This window comes from Drosophila teissieri, chromosome 3R (genome assembly GCF_016746235.2).
Source record: "Drosophila teissieri strain GT53w chromosome 3R, Prin_Dtei_1.1, whole genome shotgun sequence".
In the NCBI taxonomy this organism is placed as follows: Eukaryota; Metazoa; Arthropoda; class Insecta; order Diptera; family Drosophilidae; genus Drosophila; species Drosophila teissieri.
The window spans coordinates 24559280-24585015 of record NC_053032.1 but is presented as its reverse complement, the minus strand read 5'-3'; the positions used below and the strand labels follow the sequence as shown (position 1 = coordinate 24585015).

At 36.3% G+C, this 25736-nt stretch overlaps 3 protein-coding genes across 3 annotated transcripts; all 3 read right to left on the bottom strand.

Annotated features, from left to right (window-relative positions):
• Positions 1 to 4014: 4014 nt before the first annotated feature.
• Positions 4015 to 6632, bottom strand: LOC122619978 (nose resistant to fluoxetine protein 6-like). The gene is made up of 9 exons (XM_043797221.1): positions 6362 to 6632; positions 5931 to 6297; positions 5803 to 5876; positions 5539 to 5741; positions 5366 to 5478; positions 5089 to 5299; positions 4848 to 5029; positions 4323 to 4788; positions 4015 to 4259 (listed from the first exon to the last, which is right to left on the bottom strand). The coding sequence occupies exons 1-9, from the start codon at positions 6630 to 6632 to the stop codon at positions 4047 to 4049; spliced, it is 2100 nt and encodes a 699-aa protein (XP_043653156.1). The 3' UTR covers positions 4015 to 4046.
• Positions 6633 to 7624: 992 nt separating this feature from the next.
• On the bottom strand, positions 7625 to 10213 carry LOC122619977 (nose resistant to fluoxetine protein 6-like). The gene is made up of 9 exons (XM_043797220.1): positions 9943 to 10213; positions 9512 to 9878; positions 9384 to 9457; positions 9120 to 9322; positions 8949 to 9061; positions 8683 to 8893; positions 8442 to 8623; positions 7918 to 8383; positions 7625 to 7854 (listed from the first exon to the last, which is right to left on the bottom strand). Exons 1-9 carry the CDS (start codon positions 10211 to 10213, stop codon positions 7639 to 7641), a joined length of 2103 nt encoding a protein of 700 aa, XP_043653155.1. The 3' UTR covers positions 7625 to 7638.
• A 345-nt stretch (positions 10214 to 10558) lies between these two features.
• Positions 10559 to 13243, bottom strand: LOC122620770 (nose resistant to fluoxetine protein 6-like). The gene is made up of 8 exons (XM_043798384.1): positions 12857 to 13243; positions 12440 to 12797; positions 12313 to 12386; positions 12044 to 12246; positions 11647 to 11970; positions 11398 to 11576; positions 10870 to 11335; positions 10559 to 10810 (listed from the first exon to the last, which is right to left on the bottom strand). The coding sequence occupies exons 1-8, from the start codon at positions 13125 to 13127 to the stop codon at positions 10559 to 10561; spliced, it is 2127 nt and encodes a 708-aa protein (XP_043654319.1). The 5' UTR covers positions 13128 to 13243.
• Between the last annotated feature and the right edge of the window lie 12493 nt (positions 13244 to 25736).

The window sequence follows — 25736 nt, the reverse complement described above, 5'->3', positions numbered from 1 at the left end:
GAAAACTAGAAAACTCTTTTGTTGTCCCAGTCAACAATTTGAACCCCTTCCAGCCACGCCCCCCGGGCCAACAACAGCCTGGCTGCCTCCCACAAAAATCCTGATTACTTAACTAAATATGGCAGCTTATGGCGGGACACGGCCAGTGGCCAGTGGCACTAAACTCTCTGATTTACACGATTTGCATACGCTCAGCCAGAGGCGCAACATTCGAGCACACTGCGAGGCTTTAATTAGCATTCGCGGGGCTTTATCAGCCGCCAGCTGTCCACCTGTCCAACTGACCCCTTCGCATATCCAATGAAGGCCAGGACAATGGCGGCTGAAGGCTTAAAGTTTCATTAACAACACAAAGGCGGCTTTTCTCTGGGCACCGAAAGCTTGACCGTATTTTTCAGTGAACGGGAATTTCGTTTATAGTGACCCAATTATACAAGTTTCCACGCCAGTCATGACATTATCTTTAATGCAATTAATGACTAAATGCTGCATTTAATCTAAGTGCTGCACTTTAAGCTGGATTCTTTTGGTGGCGAACATATTAAAAGTGCTTCACACTTCTATTCCTAACAACCCAGGCAAATACTCAAAAGATGGCAAAGCAGGTATAGTAGTAAGTTGGAAAGTGAAAACCGCAAACACGGCTAATTAAGTTTGTCCAGCCCCGAAAAATAAAACTTTCCTTTGTGACCCACTGGGAGCCCATTCCCTAGCCGAGTTCATTAGCATGTCCCGTCTTCCATAGTAACTCAGGGCAAAGACAGGCCAAGGCCCTGGAATCTATAGGCTTATCAGTGGACTCTTATCTGGAATACATAAATTCCAGGCTCGACTTGGCGTCTGCAAAGTTTCTTCGGTTACTCTTACTGTTACTGCCACTGCGGGAGAAGGAGGATGAGATGAAGACCTCCGGTGGAAGGTGGTGGGGCGCTAATTAAGACACGCAAAGTGCGGCTCCAAGACAAATGGCTCCGTGGCACGTAAGCGGCGCGTCAATCTTGGCCAAGGGCTATGGAACTTGGGCCATGGGTCGAGTCGGGTGTCCCGATACCCAAACAATACGCAAACGACGCCCGCAGGCTCAGACATTTTCTTCAGACTTTGGACATGTTTTGTTCTCGAAAAGTTCGCCAGCCAAACTCCCCGACCGCCGATTTGACGCCTCGTAAAAAATGTCAATGAAGTGATTTATAAAAGAGGCGCAGAGCAAATATGCTAATGCGTCTGTGTTAATGAAAGTTTTTAGCCCTACAATTGTACTGCCTTGGTCATCGGGGGTCAGCGGCTTATTAGCCAGCCTACAATCTTGGCTCGAACATAATGTCTTCATTTTTTTCTTCCACGATTTGGTTTTGCGTGCCTGGAGTTGCACATTAGACTTTAATGCCATATTTTATGCTGCCAGAATTTACATAAATTTATTGTGTTTGTGTGTGGCTGTGTGGGTACTAATCAAATCAAAAGAGTGACGGGCCTTCGCTTCCCGCTTTTCTCTGAATTACTAAACAGACATGCAAACTTCTCTAGGGGTTTTGACTCCAGCCAAAGTCGCTGTCTCCCTCCCACACCAATACACTCACATCGATACACCCCAACTGTTGGCAGTCATGTGCGAAATAATAGTAATGAAAAGAAATAATAATTATTATTATGTATGTGATAATGAGCTTAGTATAACTCACTTAAAAACTCACTTTTGTGTTCTCCCATCACTTTTAATAATTCTGCACCGCAAACATTTGTTTCAGATCCAACCACTGCTATTATCTTGAGCTTAGCTGTGTGTGTTTAGCTGTGGTTAGAAAAATAGCAGGCCACGTTGCGCATACGACGCGTTGCCTGTTGGCAAGGGGCCAACCAAGCAAAACAACAATGCAGTCTCAACAACAACAATGGCAACAACAATACAAATAACAACAATAACAATAAGGAGAGTCCTGGCTCTGCGCGCTCCATTGTTGTCCTCCTTGGCTATATTGTATTTTTTCCTTCGCCCGAATAACGGAAGGCGTTCCAAGGAAGGCGCATGTATAATTAGAGCTATGAAGCATGTCCGGTGAAGTTTGGCATTTAAATGTGGCAACAACAACAACAGCACATACAACAACAGCAACGGGGCAGCCAGCAGCAGTAGCAGAGGTAGCCAGATCGCCATTTTGCCATTACCAAGTTTGAAATTGGGCAGAGCCCCACAAGAGCCACCATTGTTGTTGGTGCCCAGATATATTTTATAATGCCACAAACATGCACGACTCCACCCCCCTCCCCCTTTCCATCCCCCTCCCACATGCAAGTGTATGTGTGCACTCCGTTTAGTTTACGTACTGCGCCTCTGCATGCAAACAGAACACGGAGTGCACATGGAGCAACTGGAGGATACCCCTCCGTCCGGCCAGGACAACCTAACCAACCGAATCCCGGGCTTACCAAAGGAGCAGTGGAGAGAGGGGGAGGGAGAGAGCGGAACAGGAACTCTGTGTGCAACTTTATCTTTTGATTTATACAATAATAAACACAAATGTGCACAAAAGTTCTTTGTACTTTGTTCTTTGCTCTGGCAAAGCGGCAGAATTCCGAAAGTTAAATCGGAAAATGTTTACATGAGCAGTTGACTCCTGCTAATTGGAAGTCCTGTCAAAAGCCACTCCCCTTCGGGGAGAGTCCTTCTCGTACCATATTACAACAGCTTATTTCTGAGACTTACGACCGGCCCTCCTCCCTGTGGGTCAAACGAGAGCGGCTGTCCATTAAGAGGGATGCACCGAAAACGAAAACAGCAACGCAAACAGCACCGAAAACATCAGCGACACACGAAGGCGGATCGATTTTCAATTGTGCCCCACTGGAGTCGTGATGCCGAAGGGGGGAAGGGGGGCAATTCAATGAATCGTAAGTGGCCTGGCCCTCCCACAGAAGTGTGCCCTAACCCATTAAATGCAAGCAACTGCAATCGAACACGCAACCCTTGGCGCAGTCACAAAACGTTAATGCAACTGAGCCGACGGGCCACAGTGTTGCCAACTTGATAGGGCTCTTTAAAAATAAATCCTACTTATAAATAACCTTTTTTAGCTTACTACTTATTAGGTTGCGTTATTATTATTTTAAAAATACACATACTTGACCTATAGAGCTGGCTATTTTGGGAGCTCTGTAATTGCCAACACTGTCACCGAAAGTAGGGAGTTAAGACTCCGTGCTCCATGCAGCAAGTTCCATATTCCACGTGCGCCTCCATGTGCCGGCGGTGGTGTCAATGTGGTGCACATTAAGCTTAACACCGCTTAAACGCGAGCACCGCCGAAATGCCACTTTAAGGCGCTGCCTGTAATGGCCGCCAACTCACTCGCACTCGCATTCGCGTTCTCATTCTCATTCACATTCACATTCTCATTCGGTATTCGACGGAGGCGCCGCGTAATAATGTTAAATGTCAGGTGCAATGCAGCTGTCCCTGCCGCAATCGAAGTGGCTCTGCAAGTGGAAATGGAAATGGGAGTCGAAACGCGGAGTCGAATCCGGAGTTGAACCCGGAGTCGAAGCGCACCAGCAGGCACTAATTAAGTTGCCCGCCAGCCGCGTAACTGCCATAAAATATGCGCAGTGGGAATTCGAATTCGGATCCGGAGCCAGATCGCTTTGTCGGCCCAGGCCAGACCCTCATCGCAGTTGCAGTTGCAGTTGCAATTGCAATTGGAGTTGCAACGCCAGTCGTTCGTTGTTTATGGCATCGGGCTAAGCGAAGTCGACGCGAGTCAAGAAGTTCTCCATTTGTTTTCAGGCTTAAACTTACACGCCACATGCAACCAGAGATGTGGCGTGGGAGGGGCACTGATGTGGGTCTTGCCCCATCAGTCGGAAGCGGAGGAGTCGTAGATAAATGTCTTACTCAGCCAGGAGCAGGGCCAGCCACTAACCGGCTTTAAGAAAGCGAATCAAACAACCGTGTTGCTTGGTAAAAAATAGTATATTCATTTACTTAAATTTAAGATATTATATAAATTACTAGTTCTATTAGGAGACGAGAAGGAGAATCGTTGTTACAACTAATTTTCGGCAGGTGTCGAAGTCGTCACCTTGATCTCATCGAGGTTTTTGTGTACGTCCTCATCTATCTGTGACTTCTGTTTGACAAGAGCGGGAGTTTTTTGTCTTGGTCTCAGGAAGTAGTCGAGACCACCGAATGGAGCCTCAATTACTAAGTACATCACATAAGCAAACAGCACCGCAAATCCAAAGGTGGACCAGAAGTTAAGCATCTAGAGAGATTATGATCACAGTTTAAGATATGAAAGGTTACCTCAAAATGTTTAAATACTTACAATGGTGTAGTTGGAAAAATATGAGTTCGTCCTCATGCTTCTGATATTGATTTCTTGGAAGAACATGTGCCACATGTAGACCGAAAAAGATAGTCTGGATAGCGGTTGCCAAAGCGGGGAGGAGAGAAAACTATTGGCCAGTCCTCCGTATCCATTCATGCAGGCGAAGATCACCCAGCAGATGGCCATGCTCCAGCCCACTCGAGTAAGAGTGTAGTAAGAAGCCTCAGCAAAGGTGGACACATCAGGGCCAGTCCACTTGGTGTACGGGAAGAGGGCGAAGATCGAGGTGAAGATCATGGCCAGGCAGAGGATCCATCCTGACCACACGGCTACCTTGCTAAGCTGGAACTTCTTTCCCCTGTTCAAGTGTAGAATGTAGCCGAAGAGAAATCCTGTCAACCAAGGTGTAGCATGCGTATGGGTAGCAAAGTACATATCCTTATTTGCATCTATCGATATATTCCTAGACAAATATAAGTGGTATAAAAACAAAATTTACGAAATAAAAGTAGTTATTCATACTTCAACACCAGGGAGTATTTGTTGACCATTATGGTGGCAAAGAGACAGCCCGAAAGTAAAACGATCAGCACAAAAATACCAGCAGCTGCTTTCTTTCCCCACTTGTAGAGAGCGATGAGCAGGATCGGCGATAGGATGAACAGCTGCATGTCCACCGACAGATACCAGGAGTGCCCAATGCACTAAAGTCCAACGAATTGATATCAGTTAATGATTAAGATTAGCACAGACTACGACCTACCGTTGTGTTGGTATAGTTATTCACGAAGAGCAGAGTCCAGTACCAACCATTTTCACAATCCGCCGTTCCAGAGTACCCACCATCAAAACGAGGTCCGTTTGCCAGGAGGGGCATGAGTTTCAAATACATCACAATGGCCATCGCCAAAAGGGGAACGATGCGGATAAAGCGATGTAGGTACATCATAGGCACGTTCAGTTTACCTTTCGTTCTACGGAGGTAATCCAATATCACTGTCATCGTGGAACGTTTAAAAGTTACTTAAGAGTCGTCTTACCTATCCATCAACCGCAACGGAATCAGAGCCACCAATAGCCCGCCGAGGACGAAGAACGAGTCAACAGCGTAAAAGCCATGCAGAATAAAACTGGCATATGGTGTCTCCTCCCACTATACAATGATTCACTTATAACATATAAATTTAATTATATAACATTTATAATTTCTTACCGAGATAACATGGAAGAGATTGATATTTGAAGCAAGAAGGGTCAATATATATTGATGGCAGTAGACCACCCAGATGAGCGACATGCATCGAATTCCATGAAGGCAGTCGATCACATTTGGATTAGAATTGACCTCTACAATGCGAAATAGAGCTCGTGAGTGGGCCCTAGCCGAAAATACCTTTACAATGGTGGGGAGTTGTTCTGAAAAGTGTACTAATCGATGTGAGAATCCATTCGGATCGATAAGATTTTGTTAACTCACCCTGATTCTCGACCAGACAGTAGTCCCACAAAGTAAACAAAGCCACCAAGGAGCCCATCACCGATAAGATCACTCTGTAATCAGCAGCATTAGCCGAAAACTGATTGGAAAGTCTGCGCACCACTTACATCATAAAAATGGTGAGTCCGTCCCAGGGTTCACTTTCACTAGTCTGGCAACTGGATTCGCTGATACTCATGGCCGAGCTGGGAATAGTGACGTTAAGCAGTTGCTTCATCAGCGAACCCACGAACGTGTTCATCTGAGTAGCCGAGCAGGAAGCCGGTAGGCAAGTGGCAGTGTTAAAACGCCCAATGATCGAGCTCTGGACTCCCAGCGCCTGGGCTGGAGACACTGAAAGAAAACAGTACTTTCCCTGGATAGTCCTGCCCAGGCTGACTTCCTGCTTGATGTTGAGGCACTCGTCGAAATTTCCCAGGTCGTACATGTTTCCCGTGAGGAGACCAGATGGCTTCGAACCCCAGGCGTCGAACACTGACGCAATGCAAGTAGTAAAGCCGTTAGAACAGTACTCGGTTTCGGTTCGAAGTTAACTTACTTTTGAGTGCCCAGTATTGGCCATTTGATAGTCCAGTCATTAGCGCAGCTAAATCGTTTAGACATATCATATCGTCCAGACTTGGAGCTCGGGAGTCCAGAGTGCTTAGCTCCTCCACATCAAAGTTCTTTACTTGACCAACAAAATCAAGGGCAAAGGTTTTGAGTTGCCTGACGCGCTGGATATCTGACAGGACATCTTCGTCATTCGGTCGTCCTGCATTGACGACGGCAAGTCCGCAAAGGAAAATTACTCCGACTATGTTCACCATGATGGCACAACTCGTTTTAATGGTTTCACAGCGAACTCGGACCCCTTTTATATGCGAATTAATAAGAGATAAGCACCGTCTACAAGAACCATCGGCGGCATTAGTCATTTCAAAATCGATTAAATGGAAAACGACCGATAAGCCAATCTTTACAGTTATCAATGTTTTTAAAACTAAGTACCAATAGAAACTTGGTAAGATTAAGTACAAGAAATCTCTGTAATCTATCGCGCAAGTCATAATTAATGTTATGCACCTAGGAATATGTTGTTAGGCTGGCGTAATTTTATACCCCTTACTCGTAGAGTAAGAGGGTATATTAGATTCGTTGAAAAGTATATAAAAGGTTAAAGGAAGCGTTTCCACTCTATAAAGTATATATACTCTTGACTGGGATCAATAGTTGCGTCGATCTGGCCATGTCCGTCTGTCCGTTTAAGCGTTGTCCGTATGAACGTGAAGTTATCAGGAACGATAGAAGCAAGAAAATTGAGAATAAGCCTGCAGATTCCAGAAACAATAAAGTATTGATTTTAAAAATTCGTTTGTTTACCTCCCGGATGAACCTGTGCCATATGTAGATGGAATACCATAAGTTGGAAATAGGTTTTCAGGATACCGCCGTATCCTTGCATACCGGCGAAGAACACCTAAGCAAATGCCATGGGCCAGCCCACATGGATTAGAATTTAACAACATTACCCGTAGTGAGTGGTCATTTATAAAGAGCAAACAGCCGGATAGGAGATATGAGGAATAACTTTATGTCCACCGCCATTGATTTCACTGTATAAATCAAACATCAGTTTTTCCTTGTCATATCAGTGACAAAGTTAAGTCATGTCATATACCAAGATAGCCAAGTGCAGGTCCAACTTCTAACTGGCTTCAGAAAAGCGATTTAAACAGCGTTGTTGCTTGGTAAAAAATAATATACGTTCATTTACTTACATTTAAGATATAAATTATTCGGACTAGGACTAGGATTGCAGGATCATTGTTACAACTAATTGATGTTGGAAGATGTTGTAGTCGTTACTTTTAGCTCCTCGAGGTTACTGTCTCCGTTGTCATCTATCTGTGATTTCTGTTCAATAACAACGGGAGTTTTTTCTTTTGGTCTCAGGAAGTAGTCGAGACTACCAAAAGGAGCCTCAATTACTAAGTGCATCACATAAGCAAACAGCACGGCAAATCCAAAGGTTGACCAGAAGTTGAGCATCTAGAAAGTATTTAATCATAAATTAGGGTATCAAATATTACCCCAAAATGTTGTAAAACTTACAATGGTGTAGTTGGAGAAATATGAATTCGTTCTCATGCTTCTGGCATTGACTTCCTGGAAGAACAAGTGCCAGATGAATACGGAATAGGATAGCCTGGATAGCGGTTGCCAAAGCGGGGAGGAGAGGAAACTATTGGCCAGTCCTCCGTATCCATTCATGCAGGCGAAGATCACCCAGCAGATGGCCATGCTCCAGCCCACTCGAGTAAGAGTGTAGTAGGAAGCCTCCGCAAAGGTGGACACATCCGGGCCAGTCCACTTGGTGTACGGGAAGAGGGCGAAGATCGAGGTGAAGATCATGGCCAGGCAGAGGATCCATCCTGACCACACGGCTACCTTGCTAAGCTGGAACTTCTTTCCCCTGTTCGAGTGTAGAACGTAGCCAAAGAGAAATCCTGTCAACCAAGGAGTAGCATGCGTATGGGTAGCGTAATACATATCCTTTTGTGCATCCGCTGAAAAATTCCTACTCAAATATATATGGTAAGAAATTAATTTACCAAAATAAAAGTATTATTTCATACTTGAGCACCAGGGAGTATTTGTTGACCATTATGGTGGCAAAGAGACAGCCGGAGAGTAAAACGATTAGAACGAAAATGCCAGCAGCTGCTTTCTTTCCCCATTTGTAGAGAGCGATGAGCAGGATCGGCGATAGGATGAACAGCTGCATGTCCACCGACAGATACCAGGAGTGCCCAATGCACTAAAGTCCAACGAATTGATATCAGTTAATGATTAAGATTAGCACAGACCAGGACCTACCTTATCTTCGGTGTAGTTATTCACGAAGAGCAGAGTCCAATACCAACCATTTTCACAACTCACTTTTCCCGAGTACCCATTGGTGAATAGAGGTCCGTTTGCTAGGATGGGCATGAGTTTCAAATACATCACAATGGCCATCGCCAAAAGGGGAACGATGCGGATAAAGCGATGTAGGTACATCATAGGCACGTTCAGTTTACCTTCGTTTCTATGGTTGTAATCCCATCATGGTAAGTTTAAATATTACTTAAGTGACTTTTTACCTATCCATCAATCGCAGCGATATCAGAGCCACCAAAAGCCCGCCGAGGACGAAAAACGTATCAACGGTGAAAAAGCCATGTAGAATAAAGCTGGCGAATGGTGTCTCTTCCCACTACATAAGGATGCAAATGTATTATACATTAAAGTATACAAAATTTATAATTTCTTACCCATATAACTTGGAACAGATTGATATTTGCCGCAACAAATGCCATAACATATTGATGACAGAAGACAGCCCACATGAGCGACATGCATCGAATTCCATGAAGGCAGTCGATCACATTTGGATTAGAATTGACTTCTACAATGCGAAATAGAGCTCGTGAGTGGGCCCTAGCCGAAAATACCTTTACAATGGTGGGGAGTTGTTCTGAAAAGTGTACTAATCGATGTGAGAATCCATTCGGATCGATAAGATTTTGTTAACTCACCCTGATTCTCGACCAGACAGTAGTCCCACAAAGTAAACAAAGCCACCAAGGAGCCCATCACCGATAAGATCACTCTGTAATCAGCAGCATTAGCCGAAAACTGATTGGAAAGTCTGCGCACCACTTACATCATAAAAATGGTGAGTCCGTCCCAGGGTTCACTTTCACTAGTCTGGCAACTGGATTCGCTGATTCTCATGGCCGAGCTGGGAATAGTGACGTTAAGCAGTTGCTTCATCAGCGAACCCACGAACGTGTTCATCTGAGTAGCCGAGCAGGAAGCCGGTAGGCAAGTGGCAGTGTTAAAACGCCCAATGATCGAGCTCTGGACTCCCAGCGCCTGGGCTGGAGACACTGAAAGAAAACAGTACTTTCCCTGGATAGTCCTGCCCAGGCTGACTTCCTGCTTGATGTTGAGGCACTCGTCGAAATTTCCCAGGTCGTACATGTTTCCCGTGAGGAGACCAGATGGCTTCGAACCCCAGGCGTCGAACACTGACGCAATGCAAGTAGTAAAGCCGTTAGAACAGTACTCGGTTTCGGTTCGAAGTTAACTTACTTTTGAGTGCCCAGTATTGGCCATTTGATAGTCCAGTCATTAGCGCAGCTAAATCGTTTAGACATATCATATCGTCCAGACTTGGAGCTCGGGAGTTCAGAGTGCTTAGCTCCTCCACATCAAAATTCTTTACTTGACCAACAAAATCAAGGGCAATGGTTTTGAGTTGCCTGACGCGCTGGATATCTGACAGGACATCTTCGTCATTCGGTCGTCCTGCCTCGATGACTGCAAGTCCGCAAAGGAAAAGTACTCCGACTATGCTCACCATGATGGCACAACTCTTCTTAATGGTTTCTCGGAACCCCTTTTATATGCGAATTAAAAAGAGATAAGCACCGTCAAACACTACAACCACCAGCAAAGACATTAGTCATTTCCCAATCAACAGAATGCAAAACGCCTGATAAGCCAATCTTTGCAGGTAAGAATGCTTTTAAACCATAGTAGCAATAGAGACTTGGAGAGATTAAGCACAAAATCTCTGTTATTTAAAACATCCTTATCACTCACGTGACAATTGCTTTTATGCACCTTGGAAAATACGTTAGGCACGCGGATTAAGGAGTCACATGGTTTTTGGAATTTTAATCAAGAATGATTTTTATTGCTGATTTTATTGAGACTTTTCAGCAAGTGGGTCAGCACTTGAGTCAGTGCCTTCCAGTTCTCTTTGGTTACTCGAGTCAACATCATCTACATTGCCTTCTCCTACTTGTTCTGAAACTGTCGTCGGTTTATTCTCTGCTGGTGCTTTCATCTTAGGGCGTAAGAGGATGTCAAGTCCTCCAATAGGAGCCTCAATAAGCAAGTACAGTAGATAGGAAAAGAGCACAGTGAACCCCATGGTTGACCAGAAATTCAGCATCTGAAAAAGGGTAGTAAGATCGAAATAATTCTTATAATTGATAGTACCTATTTACTTACCACTTGGTAATTGGTGAAGTAAGTATTTGTTCTAACAATTTTTTTGTTTATTTCCTGGATGAAACTGTGCCACATGTAGATGGAATATGACAATTTGGAAAGAGGTTGCCACAGCGGAGAGGAGAGAAAACTGTTGGCCAGACCGCCGTATCCTTGCATACAGGCGAAGACCACCCAACCAATTGCCATGGGCCAGCCCACACGGGTCAGGGTGTAATAAGATGACACCTCGAGGGTGGTCATTAGCCAAGGCTTTCCCGACTCAATTTTTGGATAGAGTGCGAAGATCGAAGTGAAGAGCATGGCCAGGCAAAGAATCCATCCAGACCAGGCGGCTATCCAGTTCAGTTTAAATTTCCTTCCCTTATTCAAGTACATAAAGTAGCCAAACAAGAATCCAATGAGCCACGGAGCGGCGTGAGTATGGGTGTAGAAATACACTTTCTTTTGCAAGGAAAAATCAAGGCTGTGAAATAAAAAGTTTAAAAGTTTTTCCGTTTTCGGACAAAAGTTTGTTCTTTTTCATACCTCTTTATAGAATAGTGGTTAACCATCATGGTGGCGAACAGACATCCAGAAAGCAGAACTATTAAAACGGATATAGCAGCAGCGGCCTTCTTGCCCCATTTATATAAAGCAAATAGCAGGATAGGAGATATGAGGAATAGCTGCATGTCCACCGCCAAATACCAGGTATGATCTAGGCACTGAAATATTCAGGTTTTCGTTCACAAAAGTCGTTAAGCCACTATTAGTCAAAGATCAGCTTCCACTTACCATATCTTTGGCGAAATTAGATACGAAAAGCAGGGTCATGTACCACGTTTTTGCACATGATGCTTTTTTGCTATATCCACCCTTGAAAAGTGGCCCATCCCCTAAGACACCGGTAAGTTGCGTGTAGACCAGAATAGACATGGCCAGAATGGGAAGAATGCGGATCAAGCGGCGAAGATACATTATTGGCACATTCATTCTGCCTTTGTTTCTGCAAACTGTTCCCAGTGTATTCAGTGAAACCAAGAAACCTCCGATAAAGAAAAATGAATCGACTGAAAAGTTGCCCTCCAGAAAAAACATTGCGAAAGGCGTTTGAATCCACTAGAAAATTAAAAACAAATATATATAAGACCAATTAAATATTTAATATTTGACAATATGAACGTTTACTTACCGAAAGAAAACTGAATCGATTAATGTTTGGCGAAGAAAATACGTTATCATACTGATGAATCCAAACAACCCAGAAAAGAGACATGCACCGAATTCCGTGAAGACATTCAATTACATTCGGGTTCGATTTGCTTTCCACAATGCGGAAAAGTGCACGCGAGTTGGCCCTGGCAGAAAACAACTTGACAGCCGTGTGAAGTTCATCTGTGATGTAAGAATAATAATAATATTATTTTATGTTTTGGATATAGAATTATTAACAAAACTTACCTTGGCTCTTGACCAAGAAGTAATCATACAACGTAGCTATAGCCACGGCCACGCCCATCAGTGATAATATGACTCTGTAATCAGAAAGCCTTAAAAGCCACTTCAACGAAGATTCCAACCTTCTTACATTGTTAAAATGGTCAGTCCACTCCAGGGTTCCCTTTCGGCTGTTTGGCAAGAGTCCTCGCTAATACTCATGGCCGTACTGGGTATAGTCACGTTCAGTGTTCTCTTCAACATCTGATCCACGAACTTGTTCATGTGAGTGGCCGAACAGGAAGCCGGAAAGCAAGTGGCCGTTTTCATTTTCACCATTCCGGATAATGAACTCTCAACGCCGAGTATTTTTGCGGGTGAGACGTCTAAAAAGCAGTATTTTCCACGTAAACTGTCCTTCTTGATGTTGATGCACTCGTCGAAGTTTCCCAAGTCATACACGTTACCCGTGAAAATACCAGATGGTATGCCTCCCCAGGAGTCAATCACTGCCAATACAAAGGGAATACTATTATCAACAATCTTGCAGGATTAGCTGTTGACTTACTCTTGAATGCCCAATATTGTCCACCTTGAAGAGCCGAGACGAGCATAGATATGTCATTGAGGCACTGATAATCATCCTGTGTGGGCAACTGGGAGTCGAACAGGCTCAAATCATCTAGCGTTACATTTTGAAAGTAGTCGGCAAACTCAATACCCAACGGCTTGAGCTTCCTGAGACGCTGGAATTCTTCCAGGACACTTCTGTCCTCAGGCTGTGTGGCACTGATGAGCACAAGCCCACTAAGCAGAATGAAACCGAGGATTTTAACCATGCTAACTGAATCGCAATTAATGGCCTATGTCCAAATCGTGAGTTTTTATATACAAGCGATAACTATTGAGTGCGATAAGGGCAAGGTTGACTTATTTAAGTGGAGACTCGAATACTACTACCCTGCTTCCTTTGAAAAACGATCCGCAGTACTCAGTTGTCATGGTCCTAGTCTTATTGTTAGCTTAACTTTCAATAAGTTTATAAACACATTATGTGTCTCTTTAATTTAACTGCATCTTATTATTGTAACTGTAACTTAATAAATTCGGTTTCCGGTCTTTCGCTGTAAAAAACTGATAAAATTAGAATGCACTTTGCAACTGCTGGGAATATCAATTGTCGCCATGTTGAACGCGGAAAACGATATTTTCCGTTGAAGGGGTATCAGTCGTATATTATTTAGAATTCGACCAAAAAAGATTTCGCAGAATAGTGTCCAACAGGTTGTCATTCCTAAGCAGGAACCAAGTGGCCATCGTTTGGGTTTGATATTACGATTTAAGGTGATCTGTTATAATACCCTTTACTCGTGACACTTAAAGGCTGCGCAAGTTTGATTCCTGATATTGACCACGCCCACTCTGACGCCCACATTCCGATCAAAAATAGTACAACTGTTATAAATATTATATAAAATTCGTATCGAATCTGAAATGCCATTTAGAAGATGACTTTTGGACCTAACCTCCTTAAATTCATTATTATTGGGGTTTAAGCTATAATCACACCGCAAAAGACTAACTTTGTTTCTCAGGATTTTATTTATGGCCGCTTTATAATTTCAACAGAAATTTATTCAAGTGAGTGATTAGACCAAAAGTCGTTATCGATTGGATTGAGTTCAGCAGAAAGCTGTAATCAGTTAATGTATCATTGAAATTAACGGAAAATTATTTTATGAATTTATTGAAATGTTGTTGTTATACCTATTTAAGTGGACTTTCTTACTCAATACAAGATTTTTCTGAGCACTAGGAGCACATAATATATAGTAAACTGGTAAGGTAAAGGGCAGGAACTGCTATCAAAGTATTTCAATTAAAAGCATTATTAAGTGTCACTTGCGGTCTCACCAAATAAAAATTGCCAAGGTGAATACTACTTAAGTCATATGAAGTTCACTGATAAAACGCAATCTATGCCATTAAAGTTGTCCAAGTGACGTGCAGGTGGCCAATATGATAAGCTAATCAAAGGTAGACAATAATTTCTGGTAGCTTAGACATTCATTTATTAGGGGGAACCCAATGTTTCTATGAGTTTTGATAGTCTCTTTATAATCATCATACATTTTGTTATTGTACCGTAAATTTAATCATCAGCAGGGTCTAAATTATTTGATTACAAGGCGGTGATACATTCTGAAAGTCATCAGCGAACTCAACTCCTAGGGAATCTAGATATGAGAGCCTGCGGTGTTGGTTTAGGGTCTCATTCCTACTGTTCTGAATCTGAGTACCAGTACCCGCAATGGGCTTTTAATTATTAATTGTGCTACCTCCGTTTCCATTCAATGTAGTGTGGGTATAAGAGTAGCGTAGATAAGCTTCTAGTTCACATGCCCCCACTGTTATCGGTTGTTAGGAGCAATCAGTAAAACTTCTGGGTAGCAGGAGCAATTACCGCGTAATGGGAGTATTATTGGCTATCAGGTAATCGTCATTTTGATTCACTATCAGACTGCAAGGCGTGAAAACGTTTATCTTAATACGGTGAATAAACATATATTGAAAACAACATTTTTAGCAGGAAGTTCCTTTCGGCGCCGTAAAAGACTATCAAATCGAAACAAAACATTTGCCAAATTTACGTGGAGTAGCGCCTGGACAAGAGGCACTAAGAAAAAATCATGCTAACCATGCTGGCTCAACTCGTATTAATCGTAAAAAGGGAGCTCGGGCACCCTTTTATAGGCGAATGCGAAAAAGAGATAAGCACCGTCAAACACCACAAACACTATCAATGACATTAGTCATTTTACAACCAACAGAATGCAAAACGCCTGATAAGCCAATCTTTGCAGGTAACAATGCTTTTAAAACTAAGTACCAATAGAAGCTTGGTAAGGCAACATTTCTCTGTTATTTAAAACAACTTTATCACAAATATGAATATTGCTTTCATGCACCTAGCAATATATTTTAGGCACGCGGATTGATACCCGTTACTCGTAGAGTGAAAGGGTATACTAGATTCGTTAAAAAGTATGTAACAGGCAGAAGGAAGCGTTTCCGACCATATAAAGTATATATGTATATTCTTGATCAGGATCCGAGATCGAGGATCCAGAATAGCCGAGACGATCTGGCCATGTCCGTCTGTCCGGAAATTTGAAATTTAATTACGAATTCAACGAGATATGACATTCGATATTTGGACCAATATTTCGAATGTTCTGATCAAAATACTGATATTTAAATCGCAAAAACACAGAAATTCAATTTTCGGCCAAAATCCAAAAATCATCATCAAAAATTGAAAAATAATTGAAAATAAATGTAATTTTTTCTGTAAACACAGTTCGATTGTAAATTTAATTACGAATTCAACGAGATATGACATTCCATATTTGGACCAATATTTCGAATGTTCTGATCAAAATACTGATATTTAAATCGCAAAAACAAAGAAATTCAATTTTCGGCCAAAATCCAAAAATCATCATCAAAAATTGGAAAAAATTTGAAAAAAAAATGTAATTTTTTCTGTAAACACAGTTCGATTGGAAATTTAATTACGAATTCAACGAGATATGACATTCCATATTTGGACCAATATTTCGAATGTTCTGATCAAAATACTGATATTTAAATCGCAAAAACACAGAAATTCAATTTTCGGCCAAAATCCAAAAATCATCATCAAAAATTGAAAAAAAATTGAAAATAAATGTAATTTTTTCTGTAAACACAGTTCGATTGTAAATTTAATTACGAATTCAACGAGATATGACATTCCATATTTGGACCAATATTTCGAATGTTCTGATCAAAATACTGATATTTAAATCGCAAAAACACAGAAATTCAATTTTCGGCCAAAATCCAAAAATCATCATCAAAAATTGAAAAAAAATTCAAAATAAACGTAATTTTTTCTGTAAACACAGTTCGATTGTAAATTTAATTACGAATTCAACGAGATATGACATTCGATATTTGGACCAATATTTCGAATGTTCTGATCAAAATACTGATATTTAAATCGCAAAAACACAGAAATTCAATTTTCGGCCAAAACCCAAAAATCATCATCAAAAATTGGAAAAAAATTTAAAAAAAAATGTAATTTTTTCTGTAAACACAGTTCGATTGTAAATTTAATTACGAATTCAACGAGATATGACATTCCATATTTGGACCAATATTTCGAATGTTCTGATCAAAATACTGATATTTAAATCGCAAAAACACAGAAATTCAATTTTCGGCCAAAATCCAAAAATCATCATCAAAAATTGGAAAAAATTTGCAAAAAAAATGTAATTTTTTCTGTAAACACAGGTCGATTGGAAATTTAATTACGAATTCAACGAGATATGACATTCCATATTTGGACCAATATTTCGAATGTTCTGATCAAAATACTGATATTTAAATCGCAAAAACACAGAAATTCAATTTTCGGCCAAAATCCAAAAATCATCATCAATAATTGGAAAAAATTTGAAAAAAAATTTAATTTTTTTTGAAAACACAGTTCGATTGGAAATTTAATTACGAATTCAACGAGATATGACATTCCATATTTGGACCAATATTTCGAATGTTCTGATCAAAATACTGATATTTAAATCGCAAAAACACAGAAATTCAATTTTCGGCCAAAATCCAAAAATCATCATCAAAAATTGGAAAAAATTTGCAAAAAAAATGTAATTTTTTCTGTAAACACAGGTCGATTGGAAATTTAATTACGAATTCAACGAGATATGACATTCCATATTTGGACCAATATTTCGAATGTTCTGATCAAAATACTGATATTTAAATCGCAAAAACACAGAAATTCAATTTTCGGCCAAAATCCAAAAATCATCATCAAAAATTGGAAAACATTTGAAAAAAAAATGTAATTTTTTCTGTAAACACAGTTCGATTGTAAATTTAATTACGAATTCAACGAGATATGACATTCCATATTTGGACCAATATTTCGAATGTTCTGATCAAAATACTGATATTTAAATCGCAAAAACACAGAAATTCAATTTTCGGCCAAAATCCAAAAATCATCATCAAAAATTGGAAAAAATTTGCAAAAAAAATGTAATTTTTTCTGTAAACACAGGTCGATTGGAAATTTAATTACGAATTCAACGAGATATGACATTCCATATTTGGACCAATATTTCGAATGTTCTGATCAAAATACTGATATTTAAATCGCAAAAACACAGAAATTCAATTTTCGGCCAAAATCCAAAAATCATCATCAATAATTGGAAAAAATTTGAAAAAAAATTTAATTTTTTTTGAAAACACAGTTCGATTGGAAATTTAATTACGAATTCAACGAGATATGACATTCCATATTTGGACCAATATTTCGAATGTTCTGATCAAAATACTGATATTTAAATCGCAAAAACACAGAAATTCAATTTTCGGCCAAAATCCAAAAATCATCATCAAAAATTGGAAAAAATTTGCAAAAAAAATGTAATTTTTTCTGTAAACACAGGTCGATTGGAAATTTAATTACGAATTCAACGAGATATGACATTCCATATTTGGACCAATATTTCGAATGTTCTGATCAAAATACTGATATTTAAATCGCAAAAACACAGAAATTCAATTTTCGGCCAAAATCCAAAAATCATCATCAATAATTGGAAAAAATTTGAAAAAAAATTTAATTTTTTTTGAAAACACAGTTCGATTGGAAATTTAATTACGAATTCATCGAGATATGACATTCGATATTTGGACCAATATTTCGAATGTTCTGATCAAAATACTGATATTTAAATCGCAAAAACACAGAAATTCAATTTTCGGCCAAAATCCAATAATCATCATCAAAAATTGGAAAAAAATTGAAAAAAAAATGTAATTTTTTCTGTAAACACAGTTTGATTGTAAATTTAATTACGAATTCAACGAGATATGACATTCCATATTTGGACCAATATTTCGAATGTTCTGATCAAAATACTGATATTTAAATCGCAAAAACACAGAAATTCAATTTTCGGCCAAAATCCAAAAATCATCATCAAAAATTGGAAAAAATTTGCAAAAAAAATGTAATTTTTTCTGTAAACACAGGTCGATTGGAAATTTAATTACGAATTCAACGAGATATGACATTCCATATTTGGACCAATATTTCGAATGTTCTGATCAAAATACTGATATTTAAATCGCAAAAACACAGAAATTCAATTTTCGGCCAAAATCCAAAAATCATCATCAATAATTGGAAAAAATTTGAAAAAAAATTTAATTTTTTTTGAAAACACAGTTCGATTGGAAATTTAATTACGAATTCAACGAGATATGACATTCCATATTTGGACCAATATTTCGAATGTTCTGATCAAAATACTGATATTTAAATCGCAAAAACACAGAAATTCAATTTTCGGCCAAAATCCAAAAATCATCATCAAAAATTGGAAAAAATTTGCAAAAAAAATGTAATTTTTTCTGTAAACACAGGTCGATTGGAAATTTAATTACGAATTCAACGAGATATGACATTCCATATTTGGACCAATATTTCGAATGTTCTGATCAAAATACTGATATTTAAATCGCAAAAACACAGAAATTCAATTTTCGGCCAAAATCCAAAAATCATCATCAATAATTGGAAAAAATTTGAAAAAAAATTTAATTTTTTTTGAAAACACAGTTCGATTGGAAATTTAATTACGAATTCATCGAGATATGACATTCGATATTTGGACCAATATTTCGAATGTTCTGATCAAAATACTGATATTTAAATCGCAAAAACACAGAAATTCAATTTTCGGCCAAAATCCAAAAATCATCATCAAACATTGGAAAAAAATTGAAAAAAAAAATGTAATTTTTTCTGTAAACACAGTTTGATTGTAAATTTAATTACGAATTCAACGAGATATGACATTCCATATTTGGACCAATATTTCGAATGTTCTGATCAAAATACTGATATTTAAATCGCAAAAACACAGAAATTCTATTTTCGGCCAAAATCCAAAAATCATCATCAAAAATTGAAAAAAAATTGAAAATAAATGTAATTTTTTCTGTAAACACAGTTCGATTGTAAATTTAATTATGAATTCAACGAGATATGACATTCGATATTTGGACCAATATTTCGAATGTTCTGATCAAAATACTGATATTTAAATCGCAAAAACACAGAAATTCAATTTTCGGCCAAAATCCAAAAATCATCATCAAAAATTGGAAAAAAATTGAAAAAAAAATTTAATTTTTTCTGTAAACACAGTTCGATTGTAAATTTAATTACGAATTCAACGAGATATGACATTCGATATTTGGACCAATATTTCGAATGTTCTGATCAAAATACTGATATTTAAATCGCAAAAACACAGAAATTCAATTTTCGGCCAAAATCCAAAAATCATCATCAAAAATTGGAAAAAAATTTTAAAAAAAATGTAATTTTTTCTGTAAACACAGTTCGATTGTAAATTTAATTACGAATTCAACGAGATATGACATTCCATATTTGGACCAATATTTCGAATGTTCTGATCAAAATACTGATATTTAAATCGCAAAAACACAGAAATTCAATTTTTAGGCCAAAATCCAAAAATAATCATCAAAAATTGGAAAAAATTTGAAAAAAAAATGTAATTTTTTCTGTAAACACAGTTCGATTGTAAATTTAATTACGAATTCAACGAGATATGACATTCCATATTTGGACCAATATTTCGAATGTTCTGATCAAAATACTGATATTTAAATCGCAAAAACACAGAAATTCAATTTTCGGCCAAAATCCAAAAATCATCATCAAAAATTGGAAAACATTTGAAAAAAAAATGTAATTTTTTCTGTAAACACAGTTCGATTGTAAATTTAATTACGAATTCAACGAGATATGACATTCCATATTTGGACCAATATTTCGAATGTTCTGATCAAAATACTGATATTTAAATCGCAAAAACACAGAAATTCAATTTTCGGCCAAAATCCAAAAATCATCATCAAAAATTGGAAAAAATTTGAAAAAAAAATGTAATTTTTTCTGTAAACACAGGTCGATTGGAAATTTAATTACGAATTCAACGAGATATGACATTCCATATTTGGACCAATATTTCGAATGTTCTGATCAAAATACTGATATTTAAATCGCAAAAACACAGAAATTCAATTTTCGGCCAAAATCCAAAAATCATCATCAAAAATTGGAAAAAATTTGAAAAAAAAATGTAATTTTTTCTGTAAACACAGTTCGATTGGAAATTTAATTACGAATTCAACGAGATATGACATTCCATATTTGGACCAATATTTCGAATGTTCTGATCAAAATACTGATATTTAAATCGCAAAAACACAGAAATTCAATTTTCGGCCAAAATCCAAAAATCATCATCAAAAATTGGAAAAAATTTGAAAAAAAAATGTAATTTTTTCTGTAAACACAGTTCGATTGGAAATTTAATTACGAATTCAACGAGATATGACATTCCATATTTGGACCAATATTTCGAATGTTCTGATCAAAATACTGATATTTAAATCGCAAAAACACAGAAATTCAATTTTCGGCCAAAATCCAAAAATCATCATCAAAAATTGGAAAAAAATTTAAAAAAAAATTTAATTTTTTCTGTAAACACAGTTCGATTGGAAATTTAATTACGAATTCAACGAGATATGTAATTCGATATTTGGACCAATATTTCGAATGTTCTGATCAAAATACTGCTATTTAAATCGCAAAAACACAGAAATTCAATTTTCGGCCAAAATCCAAAAATTATCATCAAAAATTGGAAAAAAATTGAAAAAAAAATTTAATTTTTTCTGTAAACACAGTTTGATTGAAAATTTAATTACGAATTCAACGAGATATGACATTCGATATTTGGACCAATATTTCGAATGTTCTGATCAAAATACTGATATTTAAATCGCAAAAACACAGAAATTCAATTTTCGGCCAAAATCCAAAAATCATCATCAAAAATTGGAAAAAAATTGAAAAAAAAATGTATTTTTTTCTGTAAACACAGTTCGATTGGAAATTTAATTGCGAATTCAACGAGATATGACATTTGATATTTGGACCAATATTTCGAATGTTCTGATCAAAATACTGATATTTAAATCGCAAAAACACAGAAATTCAATTTTCGGCCAAAGTCCAAAAATCATCATCAAAAATTGGAAAAAATTTGAAAAAAAAATGTAATTTTTTCTGTAAACACAGTTCGATTGGAAATTTAATTACGAATTCAACGAGATATGACATTCCATATTTGGACCAATATTTCGAATGTTCTGATCAAAATACTGATATTTAAATCGCAAAAACACAGAAATTCAATTTTCGGCCAAAATCCAAAAATCATCATCAAAAATTGGAAAAAATTTGAAAAAAAAATGTAATTTTTTCTGTAAACACAGTTCGATTGGAAATTTAATTACGAATTCAACGTGATATGACATTCCATATTTGGACCAATATTTCGAATGTTCTGATCAAAATACTGATATTTAAATCGCAAAAACACAGAAATTCAATTTTCGGCCAAAATCCAAAAATCATCATCAAAAATTGGAAAAAAATTTAAAAAAAAATTTAATTTTTTCTGTAAACACAGTTCGATTGGAAATTTAATTACGAATTCAACGAGATATGACATTCCATATTTGGACCAATATTTCGAATGTTCTGATCAAAATACTGATATTTAAATCGCAAAAACACAGAAATTCAATTTTCGGCCAAAATCCAAAAATCATCATCAAAAATTGGAAAAAATTTGAAAAAAAAATGTAATTTTTTCTGTAAACACAGTTCGATTGTAAATTTAATTACGAATTCAACGAGATATGACATTCGATATTTGGACCAATATTTCGAATGTTCTGATCAAAATACTGATATTTAAATCGCAAAAACACAGAAATTCAATTTTCGGCCAAAATCCAAAAATCATCATCAAAAATTGGAAAAAAATTGAAAAAAAAATGTAATTTTTTCTGTAAACACAGTTTGATTGTAAATTTAATTACGAATTCAACGAGATATGACATTCCATATTTGGACCAATATTTCGAATGTTCTGATCAAAATACTGATATTTAAATCGCAAAAACACAGAAATTCAATTTTCGGCCAAAATCCAAAAATCATAATCAAAAATTGAAAAAAATTTGAAAAAAAAATGTAATTTTTTCTGTAAACACAGTTCGATTGGAAATTTAATTACGAATTCAACGAGATATGACATTCCATATTTGGACCAATATTTCGAATGTTCTGATCAAAATACTGATATTTAAATCGCAAAAACAAAGAAATTCAATTTTCGGCCAAAATCCAAAAATCATCATCAAAAATTGAAAAAAAATTGAAAATAAATGTAATTTTTTCTGTAAACACAGTTCGATTGTAAATTTAATTACGAATTCAACGAGATATGACATTCGATATTTGGACCAATATTTCGAATGTTCTGATCAAAATACTGATATTTAAATCGCAAAAACACAGAAATTCAATTTTCGGCCAAAATCCAAAAATCATCATCAAAAATTGGAAAAAAATTTAAAAAAAAATGTAATTTTTTCTGTAAACACAGTTCGATTGTAAATTTAATTACGAATTCAACGAGATATGACATTCCATATTTGGACCAATATTTCGAATGTTCTGATCAAAATACTGATATTTAAATCGCAAAAACACAGAAATTCAATTTTTAAGCCAAAATCCAAAAATAATCATCAAAAATTGGAAAAAATTTGAAAAAAAAATGTAATTTTTTCTGTAAACACAGTTCGATTGTAAATTTAATTACGAATTCAACGAGATATGACATTCCATATTTGGACCAATATTTCGAATGTTCTGATCAAAATACTGATATTTAAATCGCAAAAACACAGAAATTCAATTTTCGGCCAAAATCCAAAAATCATCATCAAAAATTGGAAAACATTTGAAAAAAAAATGTAATTTTTTCTGTAAACACAGTTCGATTGTAAATTTAATTACGAATTCAACGAGATATGACATTCGATATTTGGACCAATATTTCGAATGTTCTGATCAAAATACTGATATTTAAATCGCAAAAACACAGAAATTCAATTTTCGGCCAAAATCCAAAAATCATCATCAAAAATTGGAAAAAAATTGAAAAAAAAATGTATTTTTTTCTGTAAACACAGTTCGATTGGAAATTTAATTGCGAATTCAACGAGATATGACATTTGATATTTGGACCAATATTTCGAATGTTCTGATCAAAATACTGATATTTAAATCGCAAAAACACAGAAATTCAATTTTCGGCCAAAGTCCAAAAATCATCATCAAAAATTGGAAAAAATTTGAAAAAAAAATGTAATTTTTTCTGTAAACACAGTTCGATTGGAAATTTAATTACGAATTCAACGAGATATGACATTCCATATTTGGACCAATATTTCGAATGTTCTGATCAAAATACTGATATTTAAATCGCAAAAACACAGAAATTCAATTTTCGGCCAAAATCCAAAAATCATCATCAAAAATTGGAAAAAATTTGAAAAAAAAATGTAATTTTTTCTGTAAACACAGTTCGATTGGAAATTTAATTACGAATTCAACGTGATATGACATTCCATATTTGGACCAATATTTCGAATGTTCTGATCAAAATACTGATATTTAAATCGCCAAAATCCAAAAATCATCATCAAAAATTGGAAAAAAATTTAAAAAAAAATGTAATTTTTTCTGTAAACACAGTTCGATTGTAAATTTAATTACGAATTCAACGAGATATGACATTCCATATTTGGACCAATATTTCGAATGTTCTGATCAAAATACTGATATTTAAATCGCAAAAACACAGAAATTCAATTTTTAAGCCAAAATCCAAAAATAATCATCAAAAATTGGAAAAAATTTGAAAAAAAAATGTAATTTTTTCTGTAAACACAGTTCGATTGTAAATTTAATTACGAATTCAACGAGATATGACATTCCATATTTGGACCAATATTTCGAATGTTCTGATCAAAATACTGATATTTAAATCGCAAAAACACAGAAATTCAATTTTCGGCCAAAATCCAAAAATCATCATCAAAAATTGGAAAACATTTGAAAAAAAAATGTAATTTTTTCTGTAAACACAGTTCGATTGTAAATTTAATTACGAATTCAACGAGATATGACATTCCATATTTGGACCAATATTTCGAATGTTCTGATCAAAATACTGATATTTAAATCGCAAAAACACAGAAATTCAATTTTCGGCCAAAATCCAAAAATCATCATCAAAAATTGGAAAAAATTTGAAAAAAAAATGTAATTTTTTCTGTAAACACAGGTCGATTGGAAATTTAATTACGAATTCAACGAGATATGACATTCCATATTTGGACCAATATTTCGAATGTTCTGATCAAAATACTGATATTTAAATCGCAAAAACACAGAAATTCAATTTTCGGCCAAAATCCAAAAATCATCATCAAAAATTGGAAAAAATTTGAAAAAAAAATGTAATTTTTTCTGTAAACACAGTTCGATTGGAAATTTAATTACGAATTCAACGAGATATGACATTCCATATTTGGACCAATATTTCGAATGTTCTGATCAAAATACTGATATTTAAATCGCAAAAACACAGAAATTCAATTTTCGGCCAAAATCCAAAAATCATCATCAAAAATTGGAAAAAATTTGAAAAAAAAATGTAATTTTTTCTGTAAACACAGTTCGATTGGAAATTTAATTACGAATTCAACGAGATATGACATTCCATATTTGGACCAATATTTCGAATGTTCTGATCAAAATACTGATATTTAAATCGCAAAAACACAGAAATTCAATTTTCGGCCAAAATCCAAAAATCATCATCAAAAATTGGAAAAAATTTGAAAAAAAAATGTAATTTTTTCTGTAAACACAGTTCGATTGGAAATTTAATTACGAATTCAACGAGATATGACATTCCATATTTGGACCAATATTTCGAATGTTCTGATCAAAATACTGATATTTAAATCGCAAAAACACAGAAATTCAATTTTCGGCCAAAATCCAAAAATCATCATCAAAAATTGGAAAAAAATTTAAAAAAAAATTTAATTTTTTCTGTAAACACAGTTCGATTGGAAATTTAATTACGAATTCAACGAGATATGTAATTCGATATTTGGACCAATATTTCGAATGTTCTGATCAAAATACTGCTATTTAAATCGCAAAAACACAGAAATTCAATTTTCGGCCAAAATCCAAAAATTATCATCAAAAATTGGAAAAAAATTGAAAAAAAAATTTAATTTTTTCTGTAAACACAGTTTGATTGAAAATTTAATTACGAATTCAACGAGATATGACATTCGATATTTGGACCAATATTTCGAATGTT